At 62.4% G+C, this 25,284-nt stretch overlaps 1 protein-coding gene across 1 annotated transcript; it reads left to right on the top strand.

The window, feature by feature from the left end:
- The first annotated feature begins 214 nt into the window (after positions 1-214).
- Positions 215-23,645, top strand: SOX13 (SRY-box transcription factor 13). Its single transcript, XM_032203057.1, has 14 exons — positions 215-406; positions 16,460-16,661; positions 17,257-17,362; positions 17,506-17,592; positions 17,922-18,094; positions 18,714-18,782; positions 18,883-18,997; positions 19,081-19,163; positions 19,263-19,422; positions 19,640-19,749; positions 19,832-19,928; positions 20,028-20,171; positions 22,383-22,599; positions 22,702-23,645. The coding sequence occupies exons 2-14, from the start codon at positions 16,461-16,463 to the stop codon at positions 23,003-23,005; spliced, it is 1,866 nt and encodes a 621-aa protein (XP_032058948.1). The 5' UTR covers positions 215-406; position 16,460; the 3' UTR covers positions 23,006-23,645.
- Positions 23,646-25,284: the final 1,639 nt, after the last annotated feature.

The following is a 25,284-nucleotide window of genomic DNA, read 5'->3' on the forward strand; positions in this document are numbered from 1 at the left end:
CAGGCTGGGGCTGCCGGCGGTGTCACGCGTGGGTCCCCCCACGGGCCAGGGGGGTCCCAAGGGGAGGGGACGGGGCAGAGGGGCCGCCCCGGAGCCGGCTGCTGGCTGGCTGGGCTGCTGGCCCTCCTCCTCTTCCTCCTCCTCCTCCTCCATCCCTCCTCCTCCTCCTCCTCCTCCTCCTCCTCGCTCCCTCTCTCCGCCCGGCGCCGGGGCAGCTCCCAGCGGAGGCGCCGGGGACATGGAGCGGAGCTGAGCCGTGCACGGCGGCACCGGGGCCAGCACCAGCACCGGAGCCAGCACCAAAACCGGCACCAAAACCGGCACCAAAACCGGCACCGACACCAAAACCGGCACCGGCACCGGCAGCGGCGGGGACCCGGGCGCAGCGCTGCAGCGCGGCGGAGCCGTGAGTGCAGCCGGGGCAGGGGCAGGGGGCACAGCCCCTGGGGTGGGGGGGGGGACACACGGGCACACGGGCACGGTCCCGGGGCGCTGGGCACCGTCCCGAGTCGTGGTCCCCGGTCCCTGTTGGGTTGGGTTGGGGGGGACCGCCTGGCAGGACCCCCCCACCCCTCCTCCTCCTCCGCCACAACTCCCTGATTTTTTTGAAGCAGAAGGGGAAAAAAAGGAAAAGGGGGCTCCGGGGATTTCCCCGCACGGCCCCCTCCCTGCTGCCAAGTTCGGGGGCCGCAAACTCCCCTCGCAGAGCCGTGCGGGGGCGAGGGGGGAGCACGGCGGGGAAGGGGTTAAACCACGGAACCCCCTTTCTCCCCCCCCACCCGGGCACGGGGCTGGCAGGCAAGGGGTTAACCCCTGGGCATCCCCCCCCCCCGTGCTCGGTGTCACCCATCTGAAGCCCCCTCCCCAGGACCCCCCCGTCCCACCCCGCTTTCTCCTCCGGTTCCCCGGCGGGACGTGTCCCCACGTCCCCACGTCCCTGGGCGCACAGCTCCCGTCCCTGCTGCCCCCTGCTTTTTGGGGGGGTACAACGCCCCCCCCCAAGACACGGCACTGGGTTTGGGGAGGGGGTCAGCACCCAGCTGGGCACGGACAGACGGACACCGGACAGGCGGACACCGCGCACCAAGCTGCAGGCAGGGCCCAGCACCGTGCCCCTGAAGGTCCCGCGGGGTTTGAGGGTTTGGGGCTGCTCAGAGGGCGTCGGTGACACGGCAGCACCGAGGGGGTGCAGGTTTGGGGGTGTTCCATTCCCCCCCCCCTTGTTCTGCAAGGGGATGGACGCGATGCTGCTGCGGTGCCGGAGGGGAACGGGGATTTTGGCCGTGTGGCACCATCGCTCCGGCCTCCCCTGCGTCCCCACGGCACCGTCGGGGAAGAATTAGGAGTCCGGGCAGGAAAACTTGCCGGTGGTACCGCACACGGGTGGGTGTCGGTCCTACAAAGTGCCTCGACAAACCGCAGCAGCAGCAGCAGTGCCCCGCTGGGGAGCGGGGTGAGTGCCGCTGGCTGGGACCCCACGGAGGCTGGAGCTCGGCACCGAAATTGTGTCCTCCCCAGCAGCCGTGTCAGGTCCTGTCTGCACACCGGAGCAGGGTTTTGGGGCTGTTCCGGGGAGATTTGGGTCACTGGGGGCTGAGGGAGAGGAGCTGGTGTGGGCTGGGGGCGTGCTGCAGCTGCTGGGGTGGTGGAGAGGGCTGTGAAAGGGCTGCGGGGGTTTTGGGGTTTTCACCCCAATCTGGGGTAAGCCCTCGGCTCGGGTAGCACCTGCAGCGGGACACGGCCCCTGCGTGGGGTCGGGGGAGTTAAACTTGGGCAAAGTTAGCGGTGGAAGAGACAAACAGAGAGGTGCATCCCCCGGGGAGCCATAAATGAGCGGTTTTCATACGAAATGCGCAAATAAATGCAAAGCTTTGCTTCTTTCCACCTCAGCCTAATGATTTCCAGTATTTTATGCAGGGTTTCTTTGCCAGAGAGGGATGCTACCCAGGAAAAATTACAGACCGTGGCTGCATATTGTTCAAGTCTCAGTTACATCTTGTGAGGTACCTTCAGCACGGAAAACACTTGACTTCCAAAGCAAATCTGGAGTAATAGATTTTAGGAGTGAAAAAGGACCATTAGCTCAGCTAATGTGATTTTCTCCATAGCACAGACCAGATAATATCACTCAGTTACTCTTCTATTGAGCCAATAACTCGCGTTTGTAATTCATGCAATTTCCTTTTAGTTCAATTTAATTTTGTGCAGAATCCATTCTGTTGACACTGATACAGTGTATTTATTTTTTTTTATTATTATTTTTTTTTTATTTTTTTGAAAGCCTGCGATTTCAGAGGCTTTGTGTTAAAAATAGCTGCTGTCCTTTGACAAACGTGGGCAGGCTAAAGGCAGTTTTCGAAATCGGCTGCGAGCGACGGGTTCGCAGCAGCATCCAGCTCCCTCCTCACTGCCCTCCTGCTCAGCCCCCGGCAGCAGAGCGGGCGCTGGGGCGCGGGGCGCACGCCTGGGCTCCCCCCTGGCATCACTTTTGGCCTCATGTGCAGGAGGAGAAGTCCCTGCCGAGCAGCGAAATAGGTAGGAGAGGAGATCAGAAACTTTTACAGATTTATTATCCCTCGCTAAATGTATTTTCTGGAGGAAGGTGCTTTGGGTTGGGACTGCTGGGCACGGTTTTCCTCTCCGAAGCAAAGCGCTGTCATTCCTCTTACCTCCAGCATGCCTGCTCTCTGCTTGCTTATTTTTATTTCTTTTTTACCCTTTCCAAATTGGAGCACCCAAATCTTCCTCTGGACAGCCCTGGGAGCAAAGTTTGTTCCGGCCAGGGGCTGGGGGAGGCAAGATGTCCTGGGGGGAATAGCTGGGCTTTTTGTCTCCCTGCCGAAATGTCCGGGGAGCTGTGCCCAAGCTGTGCCCTGGCATGCGAGTCGGAGCAAGGATGGGGCAGATCGTAAACTTGTTATTTGCTGGAGGGGATTTAATCCATCCATGGGACGCAGAGGAAGGGCTCTGCGCTCAGTGCGAGGCTCCCAGCCGCAGCGGCACGGTAAATCTAGCCTTTCAGTGGGTTTATTTTTGTATTTGTTACTTGCTGGGGGGCTCCTGGGGCGCACACCCGAGCCTGCAGCTCTCACTGCCCTTTGCCTTCCTGGAACTCAGCCTCGCTGGGGCCAGGCACCGCCACCGAGGCTGCAAAGAGGTCGGGGATGGGAGGCTCTGGGAGCTGGCAGCGCGCTGCAGGGCACATTTTGCACCCCCAAGGTGAGTGCGTTGGTGCGACGCAGGGCTCGGAGCCCCCGCGGCTGCAGGTGGGCTGGTGAGGGCAGGGACACGGGGCTGGGCTGCATCCCGTGGACGAAGCATCCTCGGGGCTGCGGGGTTTGAAGTTTGCTGGCGAGCTCGTGGGGTGGCTCGGAGCGTCCCCACAACGAGGGTGGTCTGCAGGGTGTGGGACCTTCGCTGTGCCGTGGGTGCCGGGTCACCCGAGCTGGCCCCGTCTCGTCTCCGCCATCCCTCCCGTTCTCTGCCTTGCGACTGAACCCAGCAACCTTGGAAGGGTTTTGGGGCTGTTCTCGGCCACCCTCGGGGCTTTGACCCTGCACACCACGGGGACCTGAGGGCTTGGGGATCGGTGGCCCGCAGCCGCCTGCTGTCCCGCGTGAGCCCGGCTTTGTGTGGCCGCTGCGAAGCCGCGCTCCGGCTTGCTCCAGCTCCATCCCATTGTAAGCACAGCGCGGTTTTGTGTCGGGCCGGCTTTGTGTGTGCTCGGGTGAGTGCAGAAAGCAGCCGGGCTTTTTTTTTTTTATCACCGGAGGGCCAACCTGCAGCAGGCACAGCAGCAGCGGCAGCCGATGGTGCGGGCGCGCTGTCAGCGCGGCTCCGCTCTCTGCTTTTACGCCCTGAAAGTTCCTCAGCCGGGCTAATAAAACGCGTCGTGTTTATTTTTCCTTTTTTAAAAATAATAATAATAATTGGAAAAAAAAACAAAAACAAAAACAAAAACAAAAATCCACTCACGGGCAGGGCAGTTGCTCCCCACAGCTCTGGACAACGCCGTGGAGGAAGCCCGCTGGCCTCTTTTGTTCTCCTCTGGTGCGGCCGTGCTGCTGAGCGTGGCATCGCTACAAGCTGCGAACTATTGATGAAAGATGTTTGTTTCGTTTTCCCTCTGCTAGAAAACACCCACGGGCCGAAGCTGCCCGGTTTTGTGCGTCTGACAGCAGCTGGGGCTGGCCGAGGGGCTGGCGGGGGACTTGTGCTCGCCGGAGACGCGGTGGCCCCGGGGTCGGGCGGTCCCTGCTTGGGGGTCCGTGGAGCCCTGACCAGGCAGCGCCGGGCTGTCCCGAGCTCTGCTTGTTTGTTTTTCACCAGCTTTGGAGGTTTGGGTTTCATTGTGCTGCGGGGAGGAAGACTTGGGATGCTTAAAAAGTTTTACGTGATGCATCACCAGTTTCCACCCAGTTTTAGCCCAGTAGAAACCAGACGAAAGGGAAATAAATTCGGGCGGCTTGTGACAGTCCTGCTGGGGAAAATCTCGGTGCCTTTACCCCGTCCTGTGCCTTTTGGAGACTGTCTTCAGGAGCCAAATCTGGCCGTGCCCCGTACCCCCAGAGCTCCTCGGCGCGAGAAACGCGTGGGTTCGTCCAGCGCTGCTGCCTCCAGCAGGAGGAAAGTTGGCGGGGCCAAAGGCATCGACTTTGGGAACATTTTCCGCGGCTTGGAAGCCCTCCCCGCCTCCCTCCCACTCCGCTGCGCCGTCCCCACCTGCTCCAGGACCATATGTCCCAAGCTGGAAGCGCTCCAGCCCCGAAACAAGGGCCTTTGGTCTGCCCAGTCCCACCAGTTTGGCACCGGTGGGGGAGAGGAGAGGCTGAGGAGGTGCAGGGGGCACCTCTGGCTGGCGTCGGAGATGCCCCAGCTGCTCGGACAGGGCAGTAAAAAAAAATAAAATAATAAATGAGCAGGGGAGGCAGCGGCTTGACCTGGCTTCCACAAGGCTTTTGTGCGAGTCGGCCCGAGCACACGCTTGGAGGGGAGCAGGGCACGGGGACACTGCCAAAACGTCCGTGTCCCCTTCGCCTCCAAGCACAGCACCAGCACCTTGGAGCCGGGACAGGTTTGCAGCCGCTTTTAGCTAAAAATGTGTCGGTTTTGAGGGAGAAAGCCGCTGCTGCGGGTGTTACGCTGCCCTCCCCGCCGCCTCGTCCCGCTCCCTTTGCGGCCCTTCCCCTGCAGAATGCCGCCCGGGAGATGGCTCCGAAATGTTTGAAATTCTGCCTCGCCATAATTTAATGCTCCATTACCAGCCAGGCCCGCTGCGGGCATGTGACCGTTATAAAAGATGCAGCCTGGTGGCTGCAGAGCCCGGGCAGCCTCCCCCCAAGGCTGCCTTATCAGAGAAAATCGAGATAAGGGGCTCATCATTAGGGCAGCCCCGTGCGCACTCAGTGGTCCCGGCCAAAATCTGCTGGCCCGAGTTATTTTTTTTTAATTCTGGCTGGTGAAGGTGGCCGATGGCAGTTCGGGGTGTGCTGGGAGGAGAGGGTCAGGCTGTAAATGAAACACAAGGAGAATTAAAAGAACGTGGGGTAGCAGGGAGCCCACAGCGGGGGCGTTTGATCCTCTCTGCCCTCGCGAAATGGGGTTATTGTGGTCTGGGAGTCTGGGAAGAAATAGGAACAGGTCGGGAGGAGCACCTGGAGGCATTGGCAACCTCTCCGGCACCGCGGTGACAGCAGCCAGCCTGTCCCCCCGATGGGGCCCTCGTCGTCTTCCTCTTTTCTCCTGGGTGGGTGCTGGTGGCGCAGGGTGGCTCCGTTTTATGGCCTCGTTCAGGGAAAAAGTAGAAAAAAAACAGAAAAAGCAGAAAATAAAGCAGAGGTAGGTGATGGTGGTGCGCTGGGTTGCAGTGGGCACGCAGAGCCTGGGCTGCTGCTGGGCTCCACGCTCAGCCCCTGCTGTGCCAGAGACACATCCCCGGTCCTGGGCACCCCCTGTCCCTCCTGGCGTTGTCCCACGGCTGGCAGGGGGCTTTGTGCCCGCTGTCCCGTGCGGGGTGAGCATGAGAGCAGCAGGGGTGGCAGCACTGGCCCTTAGTGCTGGGCTGCATGGGGCTGGAGAGGAGAAAAAGTGCGGAGAGGAGAGAAAAGGGGACAGGACAGGACAGGACAGGACAGGACCATGGGCTGAAAAACATCTGGGAAAGCACCGGGTGCACAGCTCATCCCCAGCATCCTGAGGTCTCCAGAAACTGGGGACGGGGCAGGGCTGGGACAAATCCCACAGGGCAGGGTGATGGTGGCGGTGGCTATGGGATGGAGCTGGTGGCTATGGGATGGAGCGGGTCCGGTGTGAGCTGGGCAGGGGGGAGCCACCTCCTGCAGCCCCTCTCCACCTGCCAGGAGCTGCTGGAGCCAGGGTTGGGGAATTTAGCGAGGCCCTGCCCCGGCCCAGGGCGGCAGCCGCCTGCCCGCCCGTCGGGGAACGGTCGGGGAATGCCAGAGCCCAGCTTATCTTTTGTCTGGAACAATAGAGGGCTCGGCCCTATTGTTCTACCTTGCACGCCCAGCCGGAAAGCGAGTCCCCTGGGGCAGGGGCTGCACAGGAGCTGCCTCTGGGGCTGCTCGGCGTGGGGGGGGGGGTTTGCTGGCAGAGCGGACACGGACACGGACACGGACACGGACACGGACACGGACATGGACATCGCCATCCCCACGGGCTCGGCAGGTGAATTCCCCAGTGGCTGAAGGAGCTTTCCTGCTCAGTTTTTTCACTATGATACAGGCTCTGGGGAAGGGATGCCCGGAGCTGGAGGGGGTAGCGTGAGGGTGGCCCCCGGGGGACCCAGCCGTAGCTGCGTGGCACAAACACAGCAGGGCAGTGTTTGCCCCTCTCCGAGGCTCCTGGGCTGCGATTTGGGTGTCTGGGTGCAATCCCTGCAATATCTGGCCTTCCCGTGCCCAGCGGCAGCGCTCTCAGCTCCAGCTGGCAGCGCTAAAAACCCCTTCCCCAGATCACACTCAGCCTCTTTCTGCTGCCTGAGCTGCACCCCCTGCAAAAAAAAAAACAGCGTGTGTGTGTGTGTGCACGGAGCAAATGTGGGCTCCCAGCCCCGCTAAGCCGTGCAGGAGCCAGCCGGGACGAGGCACGTGGAGCCAGGGGCTGCCAAAACCCCTTGCAGGCTGGGGGACCCGAGGGGAATTGGGGACACAGCAAGGCGCGGGGGGACAGGTGCCAGCGGGGCTGCGCGGCCACAAAGAGCCCCTTGTGGGCTGCGGGACACGGGGGTGGCTGGGGGCAATCGGACACCCCCTCGCCACAGGGCAGAGCCGCCTGCTGCTCGCCGCAGAGTCTCTGCTCTCCCCTTCGCTGCATTTTGTTGTTTTTTTTTTTTTGTTGTTGTGCGCTGAAAATAATCCTGGCGGGGCAGGGAGGGCTCGTCCCCAAATCTCTCTGCCGTGACCAGGATTTCGTGGGCTTTATCTCCTCCGGGGAGAGGGGTGAGGCGCGAACCCGGCTGGGTGGGGTGGTCTCGGTTTGTGGGGTGGTGGCTGCTGGAGCCCTTTAGCCCTGCAGTAAATGGGGGCCAGTGCCTCCCCCCACCGCCCAGGCTGCTCGCTCGTCTCCCTGCTGGTTGTGGAGCTCTGCAGGCTCAGAAGCGATGAGCTGGGACCAGGAGCTGCCCCGGTGTTAATTTGGGGGATGGTTTAACCCATGCCAGAAAAGCTTCCAAAAAAAAAAACGTGCTCAGGGTGGGTGAGCGGGGAGGGAAGGAGGTGGTAGAAATGTGAGGCTGGGAGGCATCGGCCGGATCCCTGCACCCCGGCAGAGGAGGTTTCATGGAGGTGTGAGCCAAGACCCCATCCTCATCCCTGTCCCCATCCCTCCAGGCTTCCCTGCCCGCCTTGATGACACTTTGCAAGCTGGAGACAGCCCCAGTGCTCGGCCGGGTCTGCCCCACGAGCTGTCCCCTTCTCTTCCCCAGCGCCGTGCTTGGGGTGAGCTCCCTGGGCACGGGGGATGCCGCACGGCCCCTCTGCAGAGGACCCCAGCAGCTGCAGCAGGATGGGGGCGAGCTGAAGCAATTATAGCAACATTTTTGGGGCATGAACCAGCCCTTCTGATTTCTCTCTTGCACTGAGCCCTGTGTTGTGAGCCCCGTTGCTGCTGCTGGAGGCACCCGGAGCAGCGTGGGGATGAGCTCCCCGCCGAGTCCTTACCACGGGGGCCTGAATCCACCCCGTAAATCAGAGTAACAGCATCTGAGCGACCCTGGCTGCTGCTAATAAGGGAGAGAAGCCGGGCCGAAAGCATTTTCCTCGGGGGTCTTCATCCTGACCCGGCCAGCCGTGACTGCTGAGCTCTGAACCACGGCGGGGTCGGGACTTGGGTCGCCGACAGCGAGGGTGCGATGGTTTGGGGGGGTCTCTGGCCATGGCACCGACAACTCCTGTCACACCAGGAAAAATCTGTTGTCCAAATGTCAAAACGGCCCCAGCAGCTGGGAGGTGGTGGCAGCCCCTGCCCCGAGCCCGGGCAGCAGCTGGGGAGGGCGAGGTGGCCTCGGTGGCCAAGGGAGCCAGCACGGCTTGGGCTCAGGGACCCGTTTGCTGCAGTTACAAAGCCACAGGAGGTGAAACCGAAGGTTTCCGGCTCGCTGCAGGCTGCTGGGTTTTGGGGAGCAGGCAGAAGCATGCGAACGTGGGGGTTTTGTCTTCGGTGCCACCTTTGAGGAGCCCCCGAGCTCCTTCGGGTGCTCACGTGTGAGCCTGGCTCATGTGGGAAGCACGGGGGCAACCAGATTCCCCCCCCAGAGGGAATTCCCCTCCGAACCTGGGGGCAGCTGGAAAAAATGACATGGATGGAAGGTGGAAAATGGCACGAGAAGGTCAGCAAGGGTTGAGAGAGGGGGGTGCATCGTGCTCCGTGCCATGTCCGGGGACCCTTGGTCCTAAAGTGCCCCGGCACGCAGCTCTGGTGCGGGGTGAGCCGAGCGCCTTGGGGTAAGAGCCGGAGAGGAAAAGGGTCAAACGTCCTCGCCCCTCCAGCGAGCGATAGGAAAGTATTGTTTAGGAACAAGTCGAGTCAAACGTGCCCCGTGCTCTGCCTGGAAATGCTGAGTGAGTGAAATTACACAAAACGTGCACCGAGATCGGGCCCCTCGATAAGCCCCAGGGTGCGGAGAGGCTGCGAAGGAAAGGAGGGCGACGGCGCTCGCCGCGCGGTGCCGGGTGAGTTGGCCTCGGCCTTCGCCTCCTGGCTCTGCTCCCCTTACGGGAAGGGTTCCTTCATTTGCCTTTTTCCCCCCTTTTTCTTGAATTTCTTTCCCATAATGGATTGTTCGCTTCAGATCGATTGCCTTGGGAGAGGTGGCGGCTGAGCAGGCTGCTGGCTGTATCGATGGGGAGGGGGAGGCAGGGGGATTTAAGGGGTCCTGGGTCTGGGAGAGGTGCTGAGGACCTCAGCAGGATCCTCTGCCCTGTGGGACGCTGGTGTTGGGGCCGTGGGCCTGATCCTGCCAGCCCTGCAGGTGCCTCGTGTGCGGGCTCGGTGCTGCGGGCCAGGTTTGCTGCTGCTTCCTCCAGCAGCAAGCATTCTGCGAAGGAGGAGGCGTGTTTAAAAATTATTTCTGGTGCAGAAAAAAAGTAAAGAAAGAGTAAATACACGTTCTTCAAAGTTCCTCTCTCCTTCTGTTTCCTCTACATCTTGCTAACATGCTTCGATATCGCTATCTCCTGGGCTTGTGATAAAGGGGAAGAAAGGAAGGGGGTCTTGGAAAATATTACGGTTGCAGGGCTTATGTTTTCCCCTGGAGGATTTAGACCTGCAGGGGAGGTTTTTTTTTTTTTTTTTCTCTTGTAGCCCTTCAGAGGAAAGCACTGCTCTCAAAGCCCTGTGAGTGAGAGCGCTTTGAGTGCCGCTGCGTGCAAAAGCGCCGCTGCGCCGAGCCGCGTGGCTTCCCGCCGGCGTTGTGCAGGGTGCAGAGCTCTGCGAAGGCTCAGGAGGGGCTGCTCCCCCCCTGGTTGGCCTCATCTGCAGCCAGCAGCCCCCCTCGGAGCCCTCCTTGCTCCCCAGGACCGGGTTGCAGCGGGTCCCCCCCCTGGTGCCACCGGTTGTCCCCTTCTGGTCCCCCTGCTGCGGGGCGCGGCGCTAGCTAAAGCCATTTTCACGCCGACCTGGGTGAGAAACGCATCCAGCTACAGAGCCGAGGCTGGTGCGCGAGCCTTTCCTTATTGATACCAGAAGGAAAAATAAAAAACAACAACAAAAACCCCGCGGACTGTCTCGTCCCAGGGCCAGGAAGCGGGGATGACCGGCGCGCTCCCCTGCCCATCACGTGGCAGCCGCTGGGACTGTTCCCCGCGCCCGCTTCCCCCTGGGCTTCGCAGGGCTTTAAATAATTCCAGCGCGACGGAGTTTCCTCCGCTTCCCTGATGAGATCACTCCCCGCCTCATAAATCTCGCGGCCAGGAAGTTCCACCTGATGTGCAGCTTAATTTTTCCCCTACTTAAACCCATCCCGTCACTCGTCTCGCTAAAGGAAAAATCTGTTTGGGCCGGAGCTGCGAAGGCGGTGGACCCGTGCCAGTTTACACCCCGAGCCGGCTCCGGCCACCTCTTTTTTTTTTTGATTTTCTCCTTTTTTTTCAGCTTGGGTGCTGCTCTCTGGGGTGCAGTGGGATGTGGTGGGCTCTGTCGGCCGGGCTCGCGGGAGGCTGCGTCCCTGCGTGGTGCTGAGCGCCGGGCAAACCCCGCGGCAGGAGCCGGCTGCTTCCATCTCCGGGGTGAAAACATGCAGGAAAATAACACGTGCTGCTCGCTGGGCTTCGCCTCCTGCTGTGGCAGCCTCGGGGTTGTTCTTATTCCTTATTTTGAAGCTTTTCTTTAAAATATAGCTTCACAGCAGTGCAGCCAAGGGCGGGCAGAGCATGAGTCCGGCTGTTGCATCCGTAGGGTAAGTGCTGGTAAATCACATGTGATTTAATTCCCTCTGGGCCAGCACTCTGGGGCTCTGCTCGCTGTCAGATGGGGGTGGACATGGGGAGGAGGGGGGCAAAGGATGGCAGAGGGGGGGTCCCAGCAAGGCCCTGGTGCTGGGAGGCAGCACGGGGAGGGAGCAGCTGAGTAAGACAGGAAGGCACCGTGCCGTGATGCGTCCCTCGGCCCTTTCATAAGAAACCAGAGCCAGGTGGTAAAAGAAACCTCAGAAGCCCTACGAAAGCAGCACCAAGTGCGCGCTGGAAATTGTTAGTAAGAGGGGGGGGCATCGGGAGGAGGGGGGAGCGGCGTGGTTCAAACCTGCACGGGCTGGACCAGATGGGCTCCGGCATCTGGAGGGCGCACGCGGTGCCTGGAAATTGCCATTTTCAGGCAGGTTTTTGCTTTCCCCTTCCCACAAGAGCAGGGTGCCCCTGGAAGGACTCCGTCTGCTGCTGCTCGCAGGCGCCGTGCACAACCCAGGCCCTTCTCCTCCTTGCATGATGTAGATCCATTCTGCCAAGCCCCCCAGATCCTTTCCTTCCCCTCTGCCATGCCCCCAGATTCATTTTTTTTTCTCCATCTTGCTCGTGCGGATCCTTAAGTGAATTTAGCAATTAACACCTTTTCCCCTCCCTCCCCAAGTTTTGCAGGACTGCTTAGATTTCCCCGACCATCCGAAGGGCTCCCCGGCCGGCATGCATCAGCAAGACGAGCATTTCGTTAGCAGTCCTAGCTGCAGCCCAGAGGCCTTTGGAGAAGGTCGGGTTTGGGGACAGAATGACGAAATGCTGCTCGAGCTGCTGGTAATCGCTTTAGGGGCAAGAGCCAGGCTGTAAGAGGAGCCGGGCGTTTCTACTTTCCATCTCAGTGATGGAGAATTGGTGCTGCCCCCACAGAGGAGGCCGTGCCGGAGCTGTGACGATGCGAGCCCCAAAAGCGAAGGGGAAAAATCCTTCCCCTGTGGGGCACCAGTCCCGGCCCCGTGGGATCGGGGCCAGAAGGGAGCTGGGTGCCGGGGGGGCACAGGTGCCCCTGGCTGGGGGTTTCCGTGACGCTGACGCTGTCCCCATTGTGTCACCGCTTCGCCCCGACGTTTCCGGAGGCCGTTATCCTCCCCAGTGGTGACGTTGCCTTCGAGGAGCTGCTGGAGGCCGGACAAAGCGCCGCCTGTTTTGCTTGGGCAGTGGGAATCCCAAGTGATTTGCCCGTGAGCCCCCAAGGCTTTGCCAGGACGGAGCCCCAGGGCTTTCCAAACTCGCCCTTCTTGGCACCGATTTGGTGTTTTTTCCAGCAAGCCGAGCTCTCGGCAGCTTTCTGGGAAAAAGGCCGGGGCTTTCCGCGGGCATGCCGGGGGCAGGTGAGGTGTTAGAGAGGATGTGCAGAGCTCGGGCTCGCCCAAATGCAGCACGTTTCCGCTGCTGCAGCGCCTTGGTTTTTGGGGCAGGATGGGTGCGAGCTGGGGACCGTGCGCCCTGCGAGCGCCGCTGCTGCTCGGTGTCCCCCGGACACATGGCTGTCACGTGGCGGTGGCGTTTCTGCTGCTGGATAAGCTCGGCATCCGGACATCTTCTGGGCTTAAATCCTGCTTTTTCAGTTAACGCCGGGGGTCCGGCACTTTCTTTTCGCTGAGCGGTTCTGGGTGGCGATCCTCAGGATCTGTGCAGGGCTCTGTGCGAGAGCCCCAGCGCCGGTTCCTGCGGCTGCCTGGCTGCGAGCCATGCAGGCTGCGCTTCCCAGCTCCGCCGTGTCCCCACCGGTGTCCCCAAAGGTCACCGTTTCCTCCCGCTAGTGACAGCATGGTGGTGGGGACAGCAGGTAGGCTTTAAGGCCAGGGTCTGGAGCCTGATGGCAATCCCTCGTGAGCCCCCCCAGCGCTCAGGAAGGTGAGATGCCAAGCCACAACCCCGCTCTTTGTCACCCACCGATGCCCCTCTCCCATCAGCTGCTGCCTGCTGTCCCCTCTGCGGGCAGGAGCCCACCGGGGGGACGTGCCACATCCCCCAAAAATGGCAACCCCGTGAACTTCCCAGCCGGGGGCCTTCACCTCGGCCACCCCCGCGGGCACGGCGCGGCCCCGGCAGGAGGAAGCCATCCGTTCTTTTATGTGCGAAGGCACGCTGGGCGGAAAGGCTTGGAAAGGGCCCCGAAAGGACATTCCAAGTCTGGCAGGAAAGCGGCCCGCTCGTCTGGCAGGAGACGGGCTATTGTCTGTGCCGGTGGCCGGAGGGATTCCTTGGGCCTGTGTGGAAGGAGAAAACCTGTGCGTGGGTTTTTTTTTTTCTCTGCCTTCTCCCCAGGGGGTGCTGGGGGCACAAGCGTGGTGGTGCTGATGCGTGGCTCCTGCCCGTGGTGCCTTCATGCCGGCCTCGCTCTTGGTGCCCCCTTGGGTTTTTGGCTTTTTGCACTTTGTGCTTTCTCCCTGGCTGGGGAGGGATGTCTGAACTGATAATTTTCTGCTGTAATTGTGGAGAAAGAGGAAAAGATAAAAAAAAAAAAAAAAAAAAAAAACAACATGACGGCCTCTCAGCTCTCCTGGCCTACGTGATGGGGCCAGGAATAAAAGCTGGGCAGCCCAACTCGCCCCGTCAAACGTTGGGGTGGGAGCAGCCCTGGGGCGAGCAGGGGTGCAGGACCCAGCCAGCTCCTGCGCTCAGCCTCTCTCCTGGGACACGAGGAGGTGGAATTGCCCAGATGGGATCTCCTGTGCGCCGAAATGGGATCTTCTACCTCGTGCTGCAGCAGCTCAGGGGACTTTGTGTGCTTGTGGCTTTCCGCCCCCCCCCTCTGCGCTCGCTGGTGTTTTTACAAGAGTTTGGGTTTCACCGAGCCTCAGCGTGTGCGCCCCAGCCCTGCCGAGCTGCAGGCAGCCGCCCTGCGAGCAGAAACCCTCCGTACCCATCCCGCAGCACACACTGCTGCCTTTTTCCTCCATTTGTGCGACTGGGACAACAAACCCACAGGCAGGAGAGGCTCTGGAGGCCAGGGGGGGTCAGCAGGAGGCACGCACTGATCCCCAACCACGGTGCCAGGCTGCTGCCGGCTCTGCCCCTGCCCCTTGGAGCCGTTTTGTGAGCCGCAGGCGGGGCAGATAGGATCAGCCTGCAGCCAGGAAGGGTGGCACGGCACACGGGGAGAATTGCAGGACGTGCCATTGAGGGGTGCTAACGGGGCAGGAAAGCGGCAGGGCAGCGGGATGTCGCCGTCCCGAGGTGGCAGCCCCTTGGGCTGGAGGTTTAGGTGGCACAGAGCGGCTGGGGCCTCTCGGAGGTGAGGTAAACGGGTGGTGCTTGCAGGGGATGGACGATTTAGGGCTTTGGTGGTCGTAATAAGCCCTCCTCGTGCTGCCCAAAGGCTCCTGGGGACGCCTTATCCCCCCGCCGTGGGCTGGTGGCACTCGTTTGGTGCGAATCCTGCCTGCGCTCTGCCTCCCCAGGCGGGCACTTCTCATCCGCGCGCCGTTCCCCTCCACCCTTCATTAATCGGGGAACATTAAAGGTGAAGAGCTGTTCCATGAAGACGTGTTCCCGGTGCCAAGGCAATTGTCCCCGTCCCTATTGTCTGCGCAACAGAGGAGCTCTTGAGCCGAGCACCTGAGCCTGCCGGCGCAGGCCTGGTACAGAGCGAGCCTGTAACAAGAGAACTGTGCGCTTTTCTCCTTTTTCTTCTCATTTTTTTTCTCTCTCTATATATATATGTTTTTTTTTTTTCTGTTCAGCAAACCGTACAATAAACCCACAAGGAGGCCCCTTTCAGCAGCCCCCTATTAAAGCACCAGCCCCGTTTTAAGAGTGGACTTCCAGTGGCCACATGGGTTAAGGACCACAGGGGGGTGACCTGCCCTAGGAGGGGGATTTGGTAGGAGATGCGGTCCAGGAGGGGAGAGCAGGGGCAGGAAGGTGAGGAGCGGGATTTTTGCCTTTCAAGACAGGCTGGAGGAAGGTGCAGGGGTGCCCTCAGTGCTTTTTTTTGCTTCCCCGTGCTGGGTTCAGGTGGTTGCTGTTGCTCCCCCAGCTCCGCTCCGTGCACGTGGAGCTGCGCTCAGCGCCCAGCCAAACTCCGTCTTTATTCCCGTCTTTATTCCCGCATCTTCCCCAGATTATAAAACCACCCGAGGCAATGAGCACCGTGCTTTGGTCCCTCGGTTTCCCCACGGCCCACATCCAGCCCCTTGCTGCTCTCCCAGCTCCGGCTCGGTGGGCGCAGCACCCGCAGCCACAGGGCACGGCTTCCCGCTGGCTCCCCGCCATCCCCGTTTTGGTGCCAAAAGCGCCCTTTTCCTCCCCGGCCGAGGCGTGCCGAGGGCACACGGGGTGTGTTTTTATTCCGGCGAGGCCGGGAGGGACGGGACGCGCAGGGTGGCAGTGCCGGGGGTCCCCTCCTGGCCGCCCCCCGAGGTGGGCTGGGGGCAGGAAGGGGCGACGCGGGCGGTGCTGCAGGATGCGGGCAGATCCCGTGCGATGCCGGGGCCGGGAGGAAGCCCACGAGCCCGGCGAGCGCAATGATTTGTTCGGAGAAGGGCAGGGAACTGAGATTAAAAAAAGCCCTGCTAAGATCAGAAACTCTGGCGCGCACAGTGCCCCATTGTTGAGCTGTCACACTTCCCTTTACTTTATTGCTTTTGTCCAACACCCCATTGTTCCACTTCCTTTTGTCCCCTATTCAGAGCCCTGGCTTTTCATTACCCAGCCGGCCTTGTTGTTTTCGTTTCTTTTGTTTGAAGTTCCTGAGAGGAAGGTTTTATTTTCAGCGGGTTGATTAATTCGCAGCTTGAGCTGCCCTTTGTTTGTTGTGTCACCGCTGCCCCCGAGTCGGGCAGCCGGCTTCGGCCCCTAGCCCATTTTAGGGGGGCCCCGAGATGCTGGGGGGCAGGCGTGAGCCCCCGGAGGCTGCAGCAGGTTTTTGGGGTCCCTGCTGTAGGGTGCAGACCCCCCCAGCACACTGTAGTCCCTGTGGCCCCTGCGGTCCTGCACCCTCCAGCCTGGCCCCCGATGGCGCAAACCCCATCCTTCATGGCCCCCTTTCCCCTTTATTCCTCCCTGATTTGTGAGCCTGGGGAGGGCGATGTCTGAGCCTGGGGAGGGCGATGTTTGCTGCCAGTCCGTGCAGCCTGAGGGCTGGTGGCCCAGGAGGGGAAATCCCCGCAGGGAGCACCGCAGTCGGGCTCTTCCCCTCGCCCCCCGTGCAATCCCGTTGCGGTCCCGGCTTGTCCCATTTGGGAATTCGGCCTCTGCCACCCGGCACTGGCTGACCCCATGGAAAAGGCTGTCCGTGGTGATGCTCGGTGTCCCCCCCCCGGGTCACTTCAGAGCCCTGTGGTACCCAACCAAGGGCTGGGAGCCCCGATATGGTCATGAAAACCCCGCAGAACAGCGAGGGCGCAGCTTCACCGACACCCCTGCAAACCATCGGCACGGCGCACCCAGCTACGGGGCAGGGCTGGGCGAAGGGGTGCCCTCTGCTTTGGGGTGGGGGGGAGCAGAGGGACCCCACCACCCCGCTGACGGCCCCGTTGGCCCCGCAGGATGTCCATGAGGAGCCCCGTTTCTCCCCACCTGGAGCTCGATGGGGCGGGCAGCATGGTGAACTGCAGCATCAAGACGGAGGAGAAGAAGGAGGGCGGCTACGAGTCCCCGCCGGGGGCTGCCCCCAGCGCCGAGCCCCGTCCCAGTGACCCCCCGGGACCACCGCCGAGGGAGGGCACGGACCCCCAGGCCCTGCCACAGGTGGGTCCCACGGCTGTCACCCCCCTTCCAGCCCCCTGGTCCTGGCCTTGACCGAGCCCGGGTCCCACCGTGCTGGCAGCGCGCTGCATCCCGCCCCGGGCAGACGGGGGTTGTTGTTTCCCCGAGCTTTTATTTCTCATCCTGAGGAAATGAGGCTGCAACCTGAGGCTCCCCCAGGCTTTCTGGCCGCTGCCGATGCTCTCGGGTCAGCCCTGGGATTTGCCTTTGGCCTGCAGCCCTCCGTGGCCGCCTGCACACCTCCTCCACACGGTCACCCTCTCATTTTCCCATTTCAGTAGCTCTCGGCCATCCTCTCCCCCTGTCTCATAGCCCTCCCGGGCCCAGAGGAGCAGGGCAGCCTAAAAAATTAGCAACAACCTCCTGCAAACGAGTCCTGGCCGCAGGAGGAGCGGAGATGCTCTCCAGCAGGGCTGCTCCCCAGGGGATGGGGATGTGCCGCAGGGTCCCGTGGTCCCGTAGCCAGCCTGGTGGGGCTGGCTCTGAGCATCCCACCGGCTCAGCACCGCCTGCCCGGAGCCCCGTGGATGTCCCCGTCCATGGGAGCCTCCTCCAGGTGTCCCCGTGTGCGTTGCAGGAGTCCCATTCGCCCGCCAGCGATGCGCTGGAGCCCCGGCGCTCGGCCTTCGAGCCGGCTGTCAGCAGCCAGGAGAAGCTGGACTTCAACAAGAACCTAAAAGAGGGTAAGAAAGGCTCCTGTGATTTACCCCCCGGCTGTTTTCGGAAAGATTTGGGATGGGAATCACCATCCCATGCTGTGCTCACGTGGCTCTCCTCTCCTCCCCTCCTCTCTCCTGCCTCCCCGTGTGCCCGCCGCTGGGGACAGTGATGCCAACCATCGAGAAATTGCTGTCCAGCGACTGGAAGGAGCGGCTGCTGGGCCGAAACGCTGCCGAGACCAAAGAAGTGAAGGGTGAGGTCCCCTCCCTGCCTCCTCGGTGCCCACGGGGCCGGCAGCTTTGTGTCCCCCCTCCCCCCCCACCAGTGGGTGTGCGCGCAGCTTTGTGCGTTTTGGTGTTTCGTAACCAAAAAGTTCACTTGATTTTTTGGGGAGAGGAGGGTTCCTCCCTCCAAAAAAAAAAAAAGAAAGCTTGTTCTGAGGACACATAGGGATGGTAGAGCACATCGGGGTCTGTAAACATCCCATGCACGGCCCCCTGGCCACCCTTCGCCCACCTGATGCTGCTCACCCCCTTCCCAAGCCCCCTGACCCGCGGCCTCGCGGCTCCTTCCCTGGCGCAGGAACCCAGGAGAGCCTGGCGGAGAAGGAGCTGCAGCTCCTCGTCATGATCAACCAGCTGTCCACGCTGCGGGACCAGCTCCTGACGGCGCACTCGGAGCAGAAGAACATGGCTGCGATGCTCTTCGAGAAGCAGCAGCAGCAGATGGAGCTGGCGAGGCAGCAGCAGGAGCAGGTGGGCTCGGGCACCCCCCCGGCCGTGGGGACTGTCCCGTCGGGGATGGCTTTGGTGTCCTCTGGACATAGGAACGGGACCAAGGGGACGAGGAGCAGGGGCAGGAGCGCCCTAGAAGTGATGGGGAGGTGGCTTTGGTGTCGGGGGCTGAAGGGTTTTGGTGTCTGCCCAGAAAATACCCCAATTTCCATGCCCATCCCAAGGCTTCCTATCGTGCTCCTCGCTACCAGGAGGCTCGGTCGTAGCTGTCCGTCCTCCTTCTGCCTGCTGAGGACGGCAGCCAAAGGAGGTCCTCATCATCGTGTGCCCTTCCTGACTGCTCTCTCCTTTCTCTGTGAACATCCCTTTATTCCTCAGCAGTGGCCCAAACGGTGCTACAAGTGCGGGGCTGACACCCCTGCCACATGGGGTGTGGGTGACACGGTCCCATCCCAGCCTATTTCTCACCTCGTGCCTGTCGAGGTGACTTGGGGACAGCTCAGCTAACACCCTACCCACCCACGGCAGCCCACGGGGACCTCCGCAGCCTCTGCTTTGCTGGTGTAGGGCAGCTCGTGCCCCGCTGGGGCTCGGGGCTCCCTGCTCCCGCGGCTCAGCCCCTCTGTCTCCCTCCTGCCAGATCGCGAAGCAGCAGCAGCAGCTCATCCAGCAGCAGCACAAAATCAACCTGCTGCAGCAACAGATCCAGGTAAAGGCGGGGATCACCCCGCGGGGCCAGCCCGAGGGGACGTCGCGCACGGGGAGGGGGTCACCCGGCCTCTCCGCTCCTCTCCCCCTCTTCCCTCCAGCAGGTCAACATGCCGTACGTCATGATCCCCGCCTTCACCCCCAGCCACCAGCCTCTCCCCGTGACGCAGGACCCCCAGATAGCGCTGCCCATCCAGCCCATCCCCTGCAAACCAGGTGAGCGGGGTCCCCCGGGGCGCAGGGGGGGCACCCTGCGGGGTGGCCTCGTCCCCCGACGCCTCCGTCTCTGTTCCCCGCAGTGGATTACCCCGTGCAGCTGCTGCACAGCCCCCCTCCTCCCACGCTGAAGAGACCCGGCGGCTCGAGCCACCTCCAGATGCAGGTAACAGCCCCAAAGCATCCGTAAACCCCCCCCAAAAAACACCCCGCAGCTGGGGGGCCGTGGGCAGCGCATCACCCTGCCTGCCCTCCTCCGCCGCAGGAGACCTCGCAGCCGCTGAACCTGACGGCCAAACCCAAAGGCTCCGAGCTCCCCAGTGCCTCCAGCTCGCCCAGTTTGAAGATGAGCAGCTGCCAATCCCTCACGCCGAGCCACGGGGCCACGAGGGAGCTGCAGACCAGCCCGTCCAACCTGCCTCTGGGTGGGTTCCCAAAAGCCTTCGTCCATCCTGGGCACCTCCTAGGTGCAGGAGACCTCTCTGCTCCATGGGGTCCCACCTTGATGCGGTGGGCAGCACCCACCCCGCAGCTCCGTGCGACCCCACAGGCAGCTCCTGTTGGGTTTGCGAGGGCAGGATGGGTGCCGCGGGGGTTTTGGGGTGCTGGTGCTGACGGGTGCTCTCCGGGTTTTGCCACCAGGCTTCCTGGGCGAAGGCGATGCCATCACCAAAGCCATCCAGGACGCGCGGCAGCTGCTGCACGGCCACGGCGGGGCCATGGAGGGCGCGCTCAGCCACCCCTACCGCAAGGTGAGCCAGGTCCAAATCCGCCTTTTCTCACCCCAATCGGTCTCCGTACGTGGCGTAACATCCCTGAGCCCCCTCCCCGCAGGATCACGTCGGTCTGGACGCCTCCCCGGTGAAGGAGCGGCTGGAGGAGGCCCCCGCGCACCGCCTGGACGAGGCTCTGCTCAGCTGCGAGATGGACGGTAGGGCAGGGGGGCACGCAGCAGGTCCCGGGGGGGGGGACACACCACCCTATTCCCCTCACCCCCCCACCCTGATCCGGCCCCTGCTTTGCCTCGCAGGCTCGCGGCACTTCCCCGAGTCCAGGAACAACAACCACATCAAGCGGCCCATGAACGCCTTCATGGTGTGGGCGAAGGATGAGAGGAGGAAGATCCTGCAAGCCTTCCCCGACATGCACAACTCCAGCATCAGCAAGATCCTGGGTGAGTGCCCCTTGGGTGGGCAGCCCCGGGCTGTGGTTTGGGGGTGAAACGAGGAGCGAAACCTCCTCCTGGCGTTTGGTGCAGCTGTGGGGACAAGGTCTTAAAAACGCCAAAAGGGACGGGGGGAGGTTTTTCGGGAGGCGCTGCGTGGCAGGGACGAGGAGGGGCCCAGACCTGCTGCATTTGGCCACCCCGTGGTCCCTGGGTGCTGCTCACACCGGGGGGTCCTGGGTGATCACCCCATGGGTGACCACCACCTGCTGGCCCTACAGAGCACCGGCAGGGTCCTGTGGGGCAAATCCTTCCTCTGCCTGATGGTGTCCTGGACAATTCTGGAGCCCGGCACCGCGTTTTTGCCACCCTCTCCAACCGGCCTCCACCTGAGCGCAGCCTCTGCTCTTTTTCCCCCCTCCATCCTCCCCGCTCCCTGCACCCCGAGGTGCTCCTCACCCCTCGGGGATGCTGCTCCGGCACTCGGCACCCTCGTGGTGCCTGTAGCAGCAGCATCCTCATCCCGCCACGTCCCAGCCCCGCGACCCCGGTGGCCCTGCGGCAGCTCGCTGCCTCTCCAGCCCTTCCCCGCGGCCGTTTCGCCCCAGCCTCCGGCTATTAAAAGCGAGCGGTGCGGTCTCCAGCGAGCCCGTCCCAAGGGCCAAGCCGAGCGTGGGGCGGCGCGGCGCGGCCCCGCTGTGGGTTCACCTCCAGCGCACGCACCTCGCTCCGCCGCCGGCTCGTTTTAGCAGCTCCGCTCGTTAAAGAAGAAACGAAACAACCGCCAGGCTTTTCCCTTTGAGGGAACGTGCGGGCAGGATCTGCTCGCAACCGCCGGGGACCGGGGGGGGAGTCTGGGAGCGGGTGCTCTGTGGTGTGCTGGTTGCTCTCACGCTCGATGTCCGTGGCTTTAAATAACCGGCGCTGGTTTGGTTTTTCTTTTTTTTTTTTTTTTTTTTTTTTTGCCTGGCAGCCGCTCGCGGGTGCAAATTTAGCAGGTGAATACCTGCAGGCGAGCGGTGCTCACCCGGATCGGGGGGGTTTTGGTTCCTGCGTGCTCTCCGGCACGGTTGCTCCTGAAAAAGTGGGCTCGGCACGAAGGGCTGAGCAGGTGGAGGAGGCCTGAGCAAGGTGGACGTGGGGCGTGCACGCCTCCCTGCTGCGCTTTCCCTGGGGTGCCCGGCTCGTGGTGATGCTCCCCGGGGAGCTGGGCTGGGCTGGGGGGCGAAGGAGACCCAAGGGAGGGATGGGGAGGCCCAAAGAGGATTTTAGGGCATGGGGTCTGTGGAAATGTCCAGCCCAAAGGCCTGCTCGGAGCCCTGCTGACTCCACGGGCAGATGAGGATGCTCAGGGCTGTGCGCTGTTGACCCTGAGCATCTCCACGGCTGGAGATCCCACACCCCGCTGGGACCTCGTCCCAGGGCTGCACCGCTCCCAGTGGGCTGAATCCTTTCCCCGTGGCCCGCTGTGATTCCCCTTGTGGCTGCTGCCTCTCGTCCTCCACCGTGCACCTGCAGAAAGAGCTGAGCTCGCTCTCCCCCGCGCCCCCTTGGCGCGGTGGAAGCCGCAGCCGCAGCCCCTGCGCCTCGCCTGAGCCATCCCAGCTCCTGCTCCCTGGTGGCCACCGCTGCAATGCTCCCACCGTGCCCGTCTCTCCCCAGCCCTGGACACAAATCCAGCTTCAGACCTCGGTGCGGCACCGAGGGGGCTGATCCTGTCTCTCCCCCAGCTTGGCCCCGGGCAGCACCCTTTGTGCCGTGCCCCCCGCTTTGCTCTCCTGCCTCGGGTGCTGGCGGAGATGACAATAAAGGTCAGCCAGCAGGGGAACTGGAGTCACACGCTGGCACAGCCTATTTTAGCTGCAGCACCTGCTCACCCTACCTTGGAGAGGGGAGAGAGGCGAAAGTTGTGGCCGGAGAGGTGCCGGGAAGGTCAGGGCTGGGGACCCGCTCCTGGCACTGCCACCTGCGGCACGGGGCCCCCATGGGTGCCATCAGCCCCGGCTCCCATCTCACCCGGGGCAGCCGCATCTCCCCAGGTCCCCACGGTTTGGGGCCGCGTCCCGCTGCCCTGTGCGAATCCAGGTGTGTGCAGCAAAAGGGGAACGTGCACGAGCACGACTGCCACGGGAGCGTGCGCGCTGGGCTCATTGCAGCAGGCTGGGGGAGCCGCGGCACGGCAGGAGCAAACCGTGCGCCCCCCAACCCCTTTCTGCCCAGGTTCCCGCTGGAAATCCATGACGAACCAGGAGAAGCAGCCCTACTACGAGGAGCAGGCCCGGCTGAGCCGGCAGCACCTGGAGAAATACCCCGACTACAAGTACAAGCCCCGGCCCAAGCGCACGTGCATCGTGGAGGGGAAGCGGCTGCGCGTGGGCGAGTACAAGGCGCTGATGCGCAACCGGCGGCAGGACGCACGGCAGGGCTACTTGATAGGGTAACGTGATAGGGTGGGGGCAGAAAGGGGGCTCGTGCACCCCCCCCACCCCTCCCCAAACCCAGCAGCTGACTGCATCCCCCCTCCTCCCCTGTCCCGCAGGCCGCAGGGCAGCCAGATGCCCCCCGCCTCCTCGGACGTGCTGTACCCGCGGGCGGTGGGCATGCAGCTGACGCCCCCCCTGATGGAGCACTACCTGCCCCGCAGCGTGGACCCCAACATGCCCGTCATCGTCAACACGCGCAGCCTCAAGGAAGGCGACGGTGGCGGTGGCGGCGGTGGCGGTGGCGGCGGGGGTGACGACGGGCACTCGGTGGCCGACGGCGAGATGTACCGCTACAGCGAGGACGAGGACTCGGAGGGCGAGGACAAGAGCGACGGCGAGCTGGTGGTGCTGACGGACTGAGTTTGGGGCTGGGTTGGGGGGCAGGTGGGGCATTTTGGGGGGGGGTGCCGCGCTGGGGAGGTGATGGAGAAGCGAGGCAGGCTGCTGGGTGTTTGGCTACGTGGCCGTGCCGCCCCCCAACGCGCACGGGGTGGCTGCTGTGGGTGCCACCGAGCTGTCCCCCCCCCTGCACCCCCGCAGGAGGGGATGGGGATGTGGGAAAAGCTCCCGAGCATCACCCAGCCCTCCACCCCGGCACCACGGGGACCTTTGCCGAGAGCCTCACCCGCGGCACCCGCCAGCCCCCCAGGACACGGGATGGGGCCACGCTCAGCAGAGCCCCCCCCCCCAGCCCCGCTGCGTCTCCCTCCCGGCCCTCGGAGCCTGCCAGTGAATTCCCACGGAGCCAATTTTAGCTCTCGCCTGGCCGGAGCACGAGCCAAGGTCTCTGAGGAGCCCTTTATGCTCCCGGCAGCCCTGGCCCACTTTGTAAATAAAGCGGGGGCTGTTCCCCCCCCCCTGCGCCGCTGCACCGGCCCCCCCGGCAGACCCTGGGTACGTGCCGTGATGCCGGGGTGCATCCCCAGGGGGGGGTAGGGGGGGTTCCTCTTGCCCCAGGATGGTGAGCTGCACCCGTGACCTGAGAGAAAAACAGGGATTTTTAAAAAAAAAAAAAGGAAATTAAAAGAAAAAAAAAAAAAGGACGGAAAGGAAATTTAAAAAAAAAGGAAGAAAAGGAAAATAAAAAAATATATATAAAAAAAGGAAAAATTAAAGGAAAATTTAAAAAAAAAAAAAAAAACAGAAGGAAAATTAAAAAAAAAAAGAAAAAAAAAAAGGAAATAATTGGGAAAAGGAAAATTAAAAAAATCAAAGGAAAAATTAAAAACCCGACAATTTAAAAAAAATATATAAAAGGGAACATTTTTAAAAAAGAAAGAAAATGATAAAAAAAAATAATAACAAAATACGACCTGGCTGCAGCCAGCACCCCCCCCAGGGCCGGCGGGGGGGGGCGCAGGGCCGGGCGCGGTGCCCGTGCTCCGCCGTGTGGCCGCCGCCGGGGCTGCGGGCTCCGTGCGCCCCCCCCGGGGGGGGGGTCCTGCCTCCTCGCCCCCCCCCTCCTGCCTCCTTCCCCTTGTCAGAGCTTTATTTATTCCCCCTCCCCGGGCTGCTGAGGCTGGGGGCGGGTGGGTTGTGCTTGGGGTGGGGTGGGGAGGCGGTTTTTTTTTTGGGGGGGGGGGGGGGGGCTGGCAGCTTTTCCTCTCTCTCTTATTATTTTTTTTTTTTTAAAGACTGTAAATATAGATAGAGCTTTATTTTGTTAATAAGACGAGTAACTTAACCTGTATATTTCACATACTTGTTTACAGCTGTCCCCCCCCCACACCTCTCGTCCCCCCCCCTCCCAACCCCTTGGCACAATAAAGCTGACTTTTTGGAGCTGAGAGAGCTGGGGGGGGGGGGGGGGGGCTTCACCCCCACCTTCCCTGCCCCTCTTCCAGCCCAGCCCCGAGGCTTTGCTCCCTCCCTTTTCTCTCTGCTGGCCCCCAGCTCCTTCTCCTGCCTGCGGGGGGGGGGGGTCCCAAGCTGCCCCCCCCCCCACTTCCCACCTGGGTTTTCGTGGGGGTCTCGGCCCCTCGTAGCCACTTTGGGGCTTCCAAACTCCTCCGCCCACTGCAGCTCCAAGGGGCCCCAGAGCACAGCAGAAGCCCACCCTACAAGGGGACCCCCCCGTGCTCCCCCCCCCCCCCAATGCTCTGCCCTTCCCCAGGAGAGCTCCGGGTGCTCCCCCCAGGCGCCACGCACCCACCGGCCCCCGGCTTTCCAGCTACCAGCAGCTTTTATTGCGCACCAAAACCAACACCGAACGCAACAAAAAGTCCCCCCCAAAAAACCCCAACAAAAAAAAAAGTGGGGTAAATTCCTGGGCCCTGACAGTCCGCTGTCCCCAACTCCCCCCCACCCCCCAGTTGATGATGATGATGAACAAAGCTGTGCCCCCCCTTTTTTGGGGCAGGGTGGCTCCATCACCGGGGTGTCCCACGCGGCGCTGCGCTAAGGGCACAAGGATGGGGCAGCACCAACCCCCTCTCACCCCCCCCCCCCGCTGCTGGGGGAGCTGGGAGCCCCCCCTGCCCTGCTGTGGGATGCTGTAAGGGGGGTCGGGGAGGTGATGGGGGGCCCAGGAGACCTCAGCCCCCCAGGGAAAATTGGCTGCGGGCTGAGCGCAGCGCAGGGGGCGCGGGCACCCCGAGCCATCGCTGCCCCTCGCTGCCTCGCAGCATCCTGGAGCCGGT

Source organism: Aythya fuligula, chromosome 25, assembly GCF_009819795.1.
Source record: "Aythya fuligula isolate bAytFul2 chromosome 25, bAytFul2.pri, whole genome shotgun sequence".
NCBI classification, from domain to species: domain Eukaryota; kingdom Metazoa; phylum Chordata; class Aves; order Anseriformes; family Anatidae; genus Aythya; species Aythya fuligula.

Coding starts and splice junctions, on each gene's coding strand:
- SOX13 (XM_032203057.1), top strand. CDS start 16,461: ATGTCCATGAGGAGCCCCGTTTCTCCCCACCTGGAGCTCGATGGGGCG. Junction 17,363..17,505: donor CAACAAGAACCTAAAAGAGG/GTAAGAAAGGCT, acceptor CGCTGGGGACAG/TGATGCCAACCATCGAGAAA. Junction 20,172..22,382: donor CAGCATCAGCAAGATCCTGG/GTGAGTGCCCCT, acceptor CTTTCTGCCCAG/GTTCCCGCTGGAAATCCATG.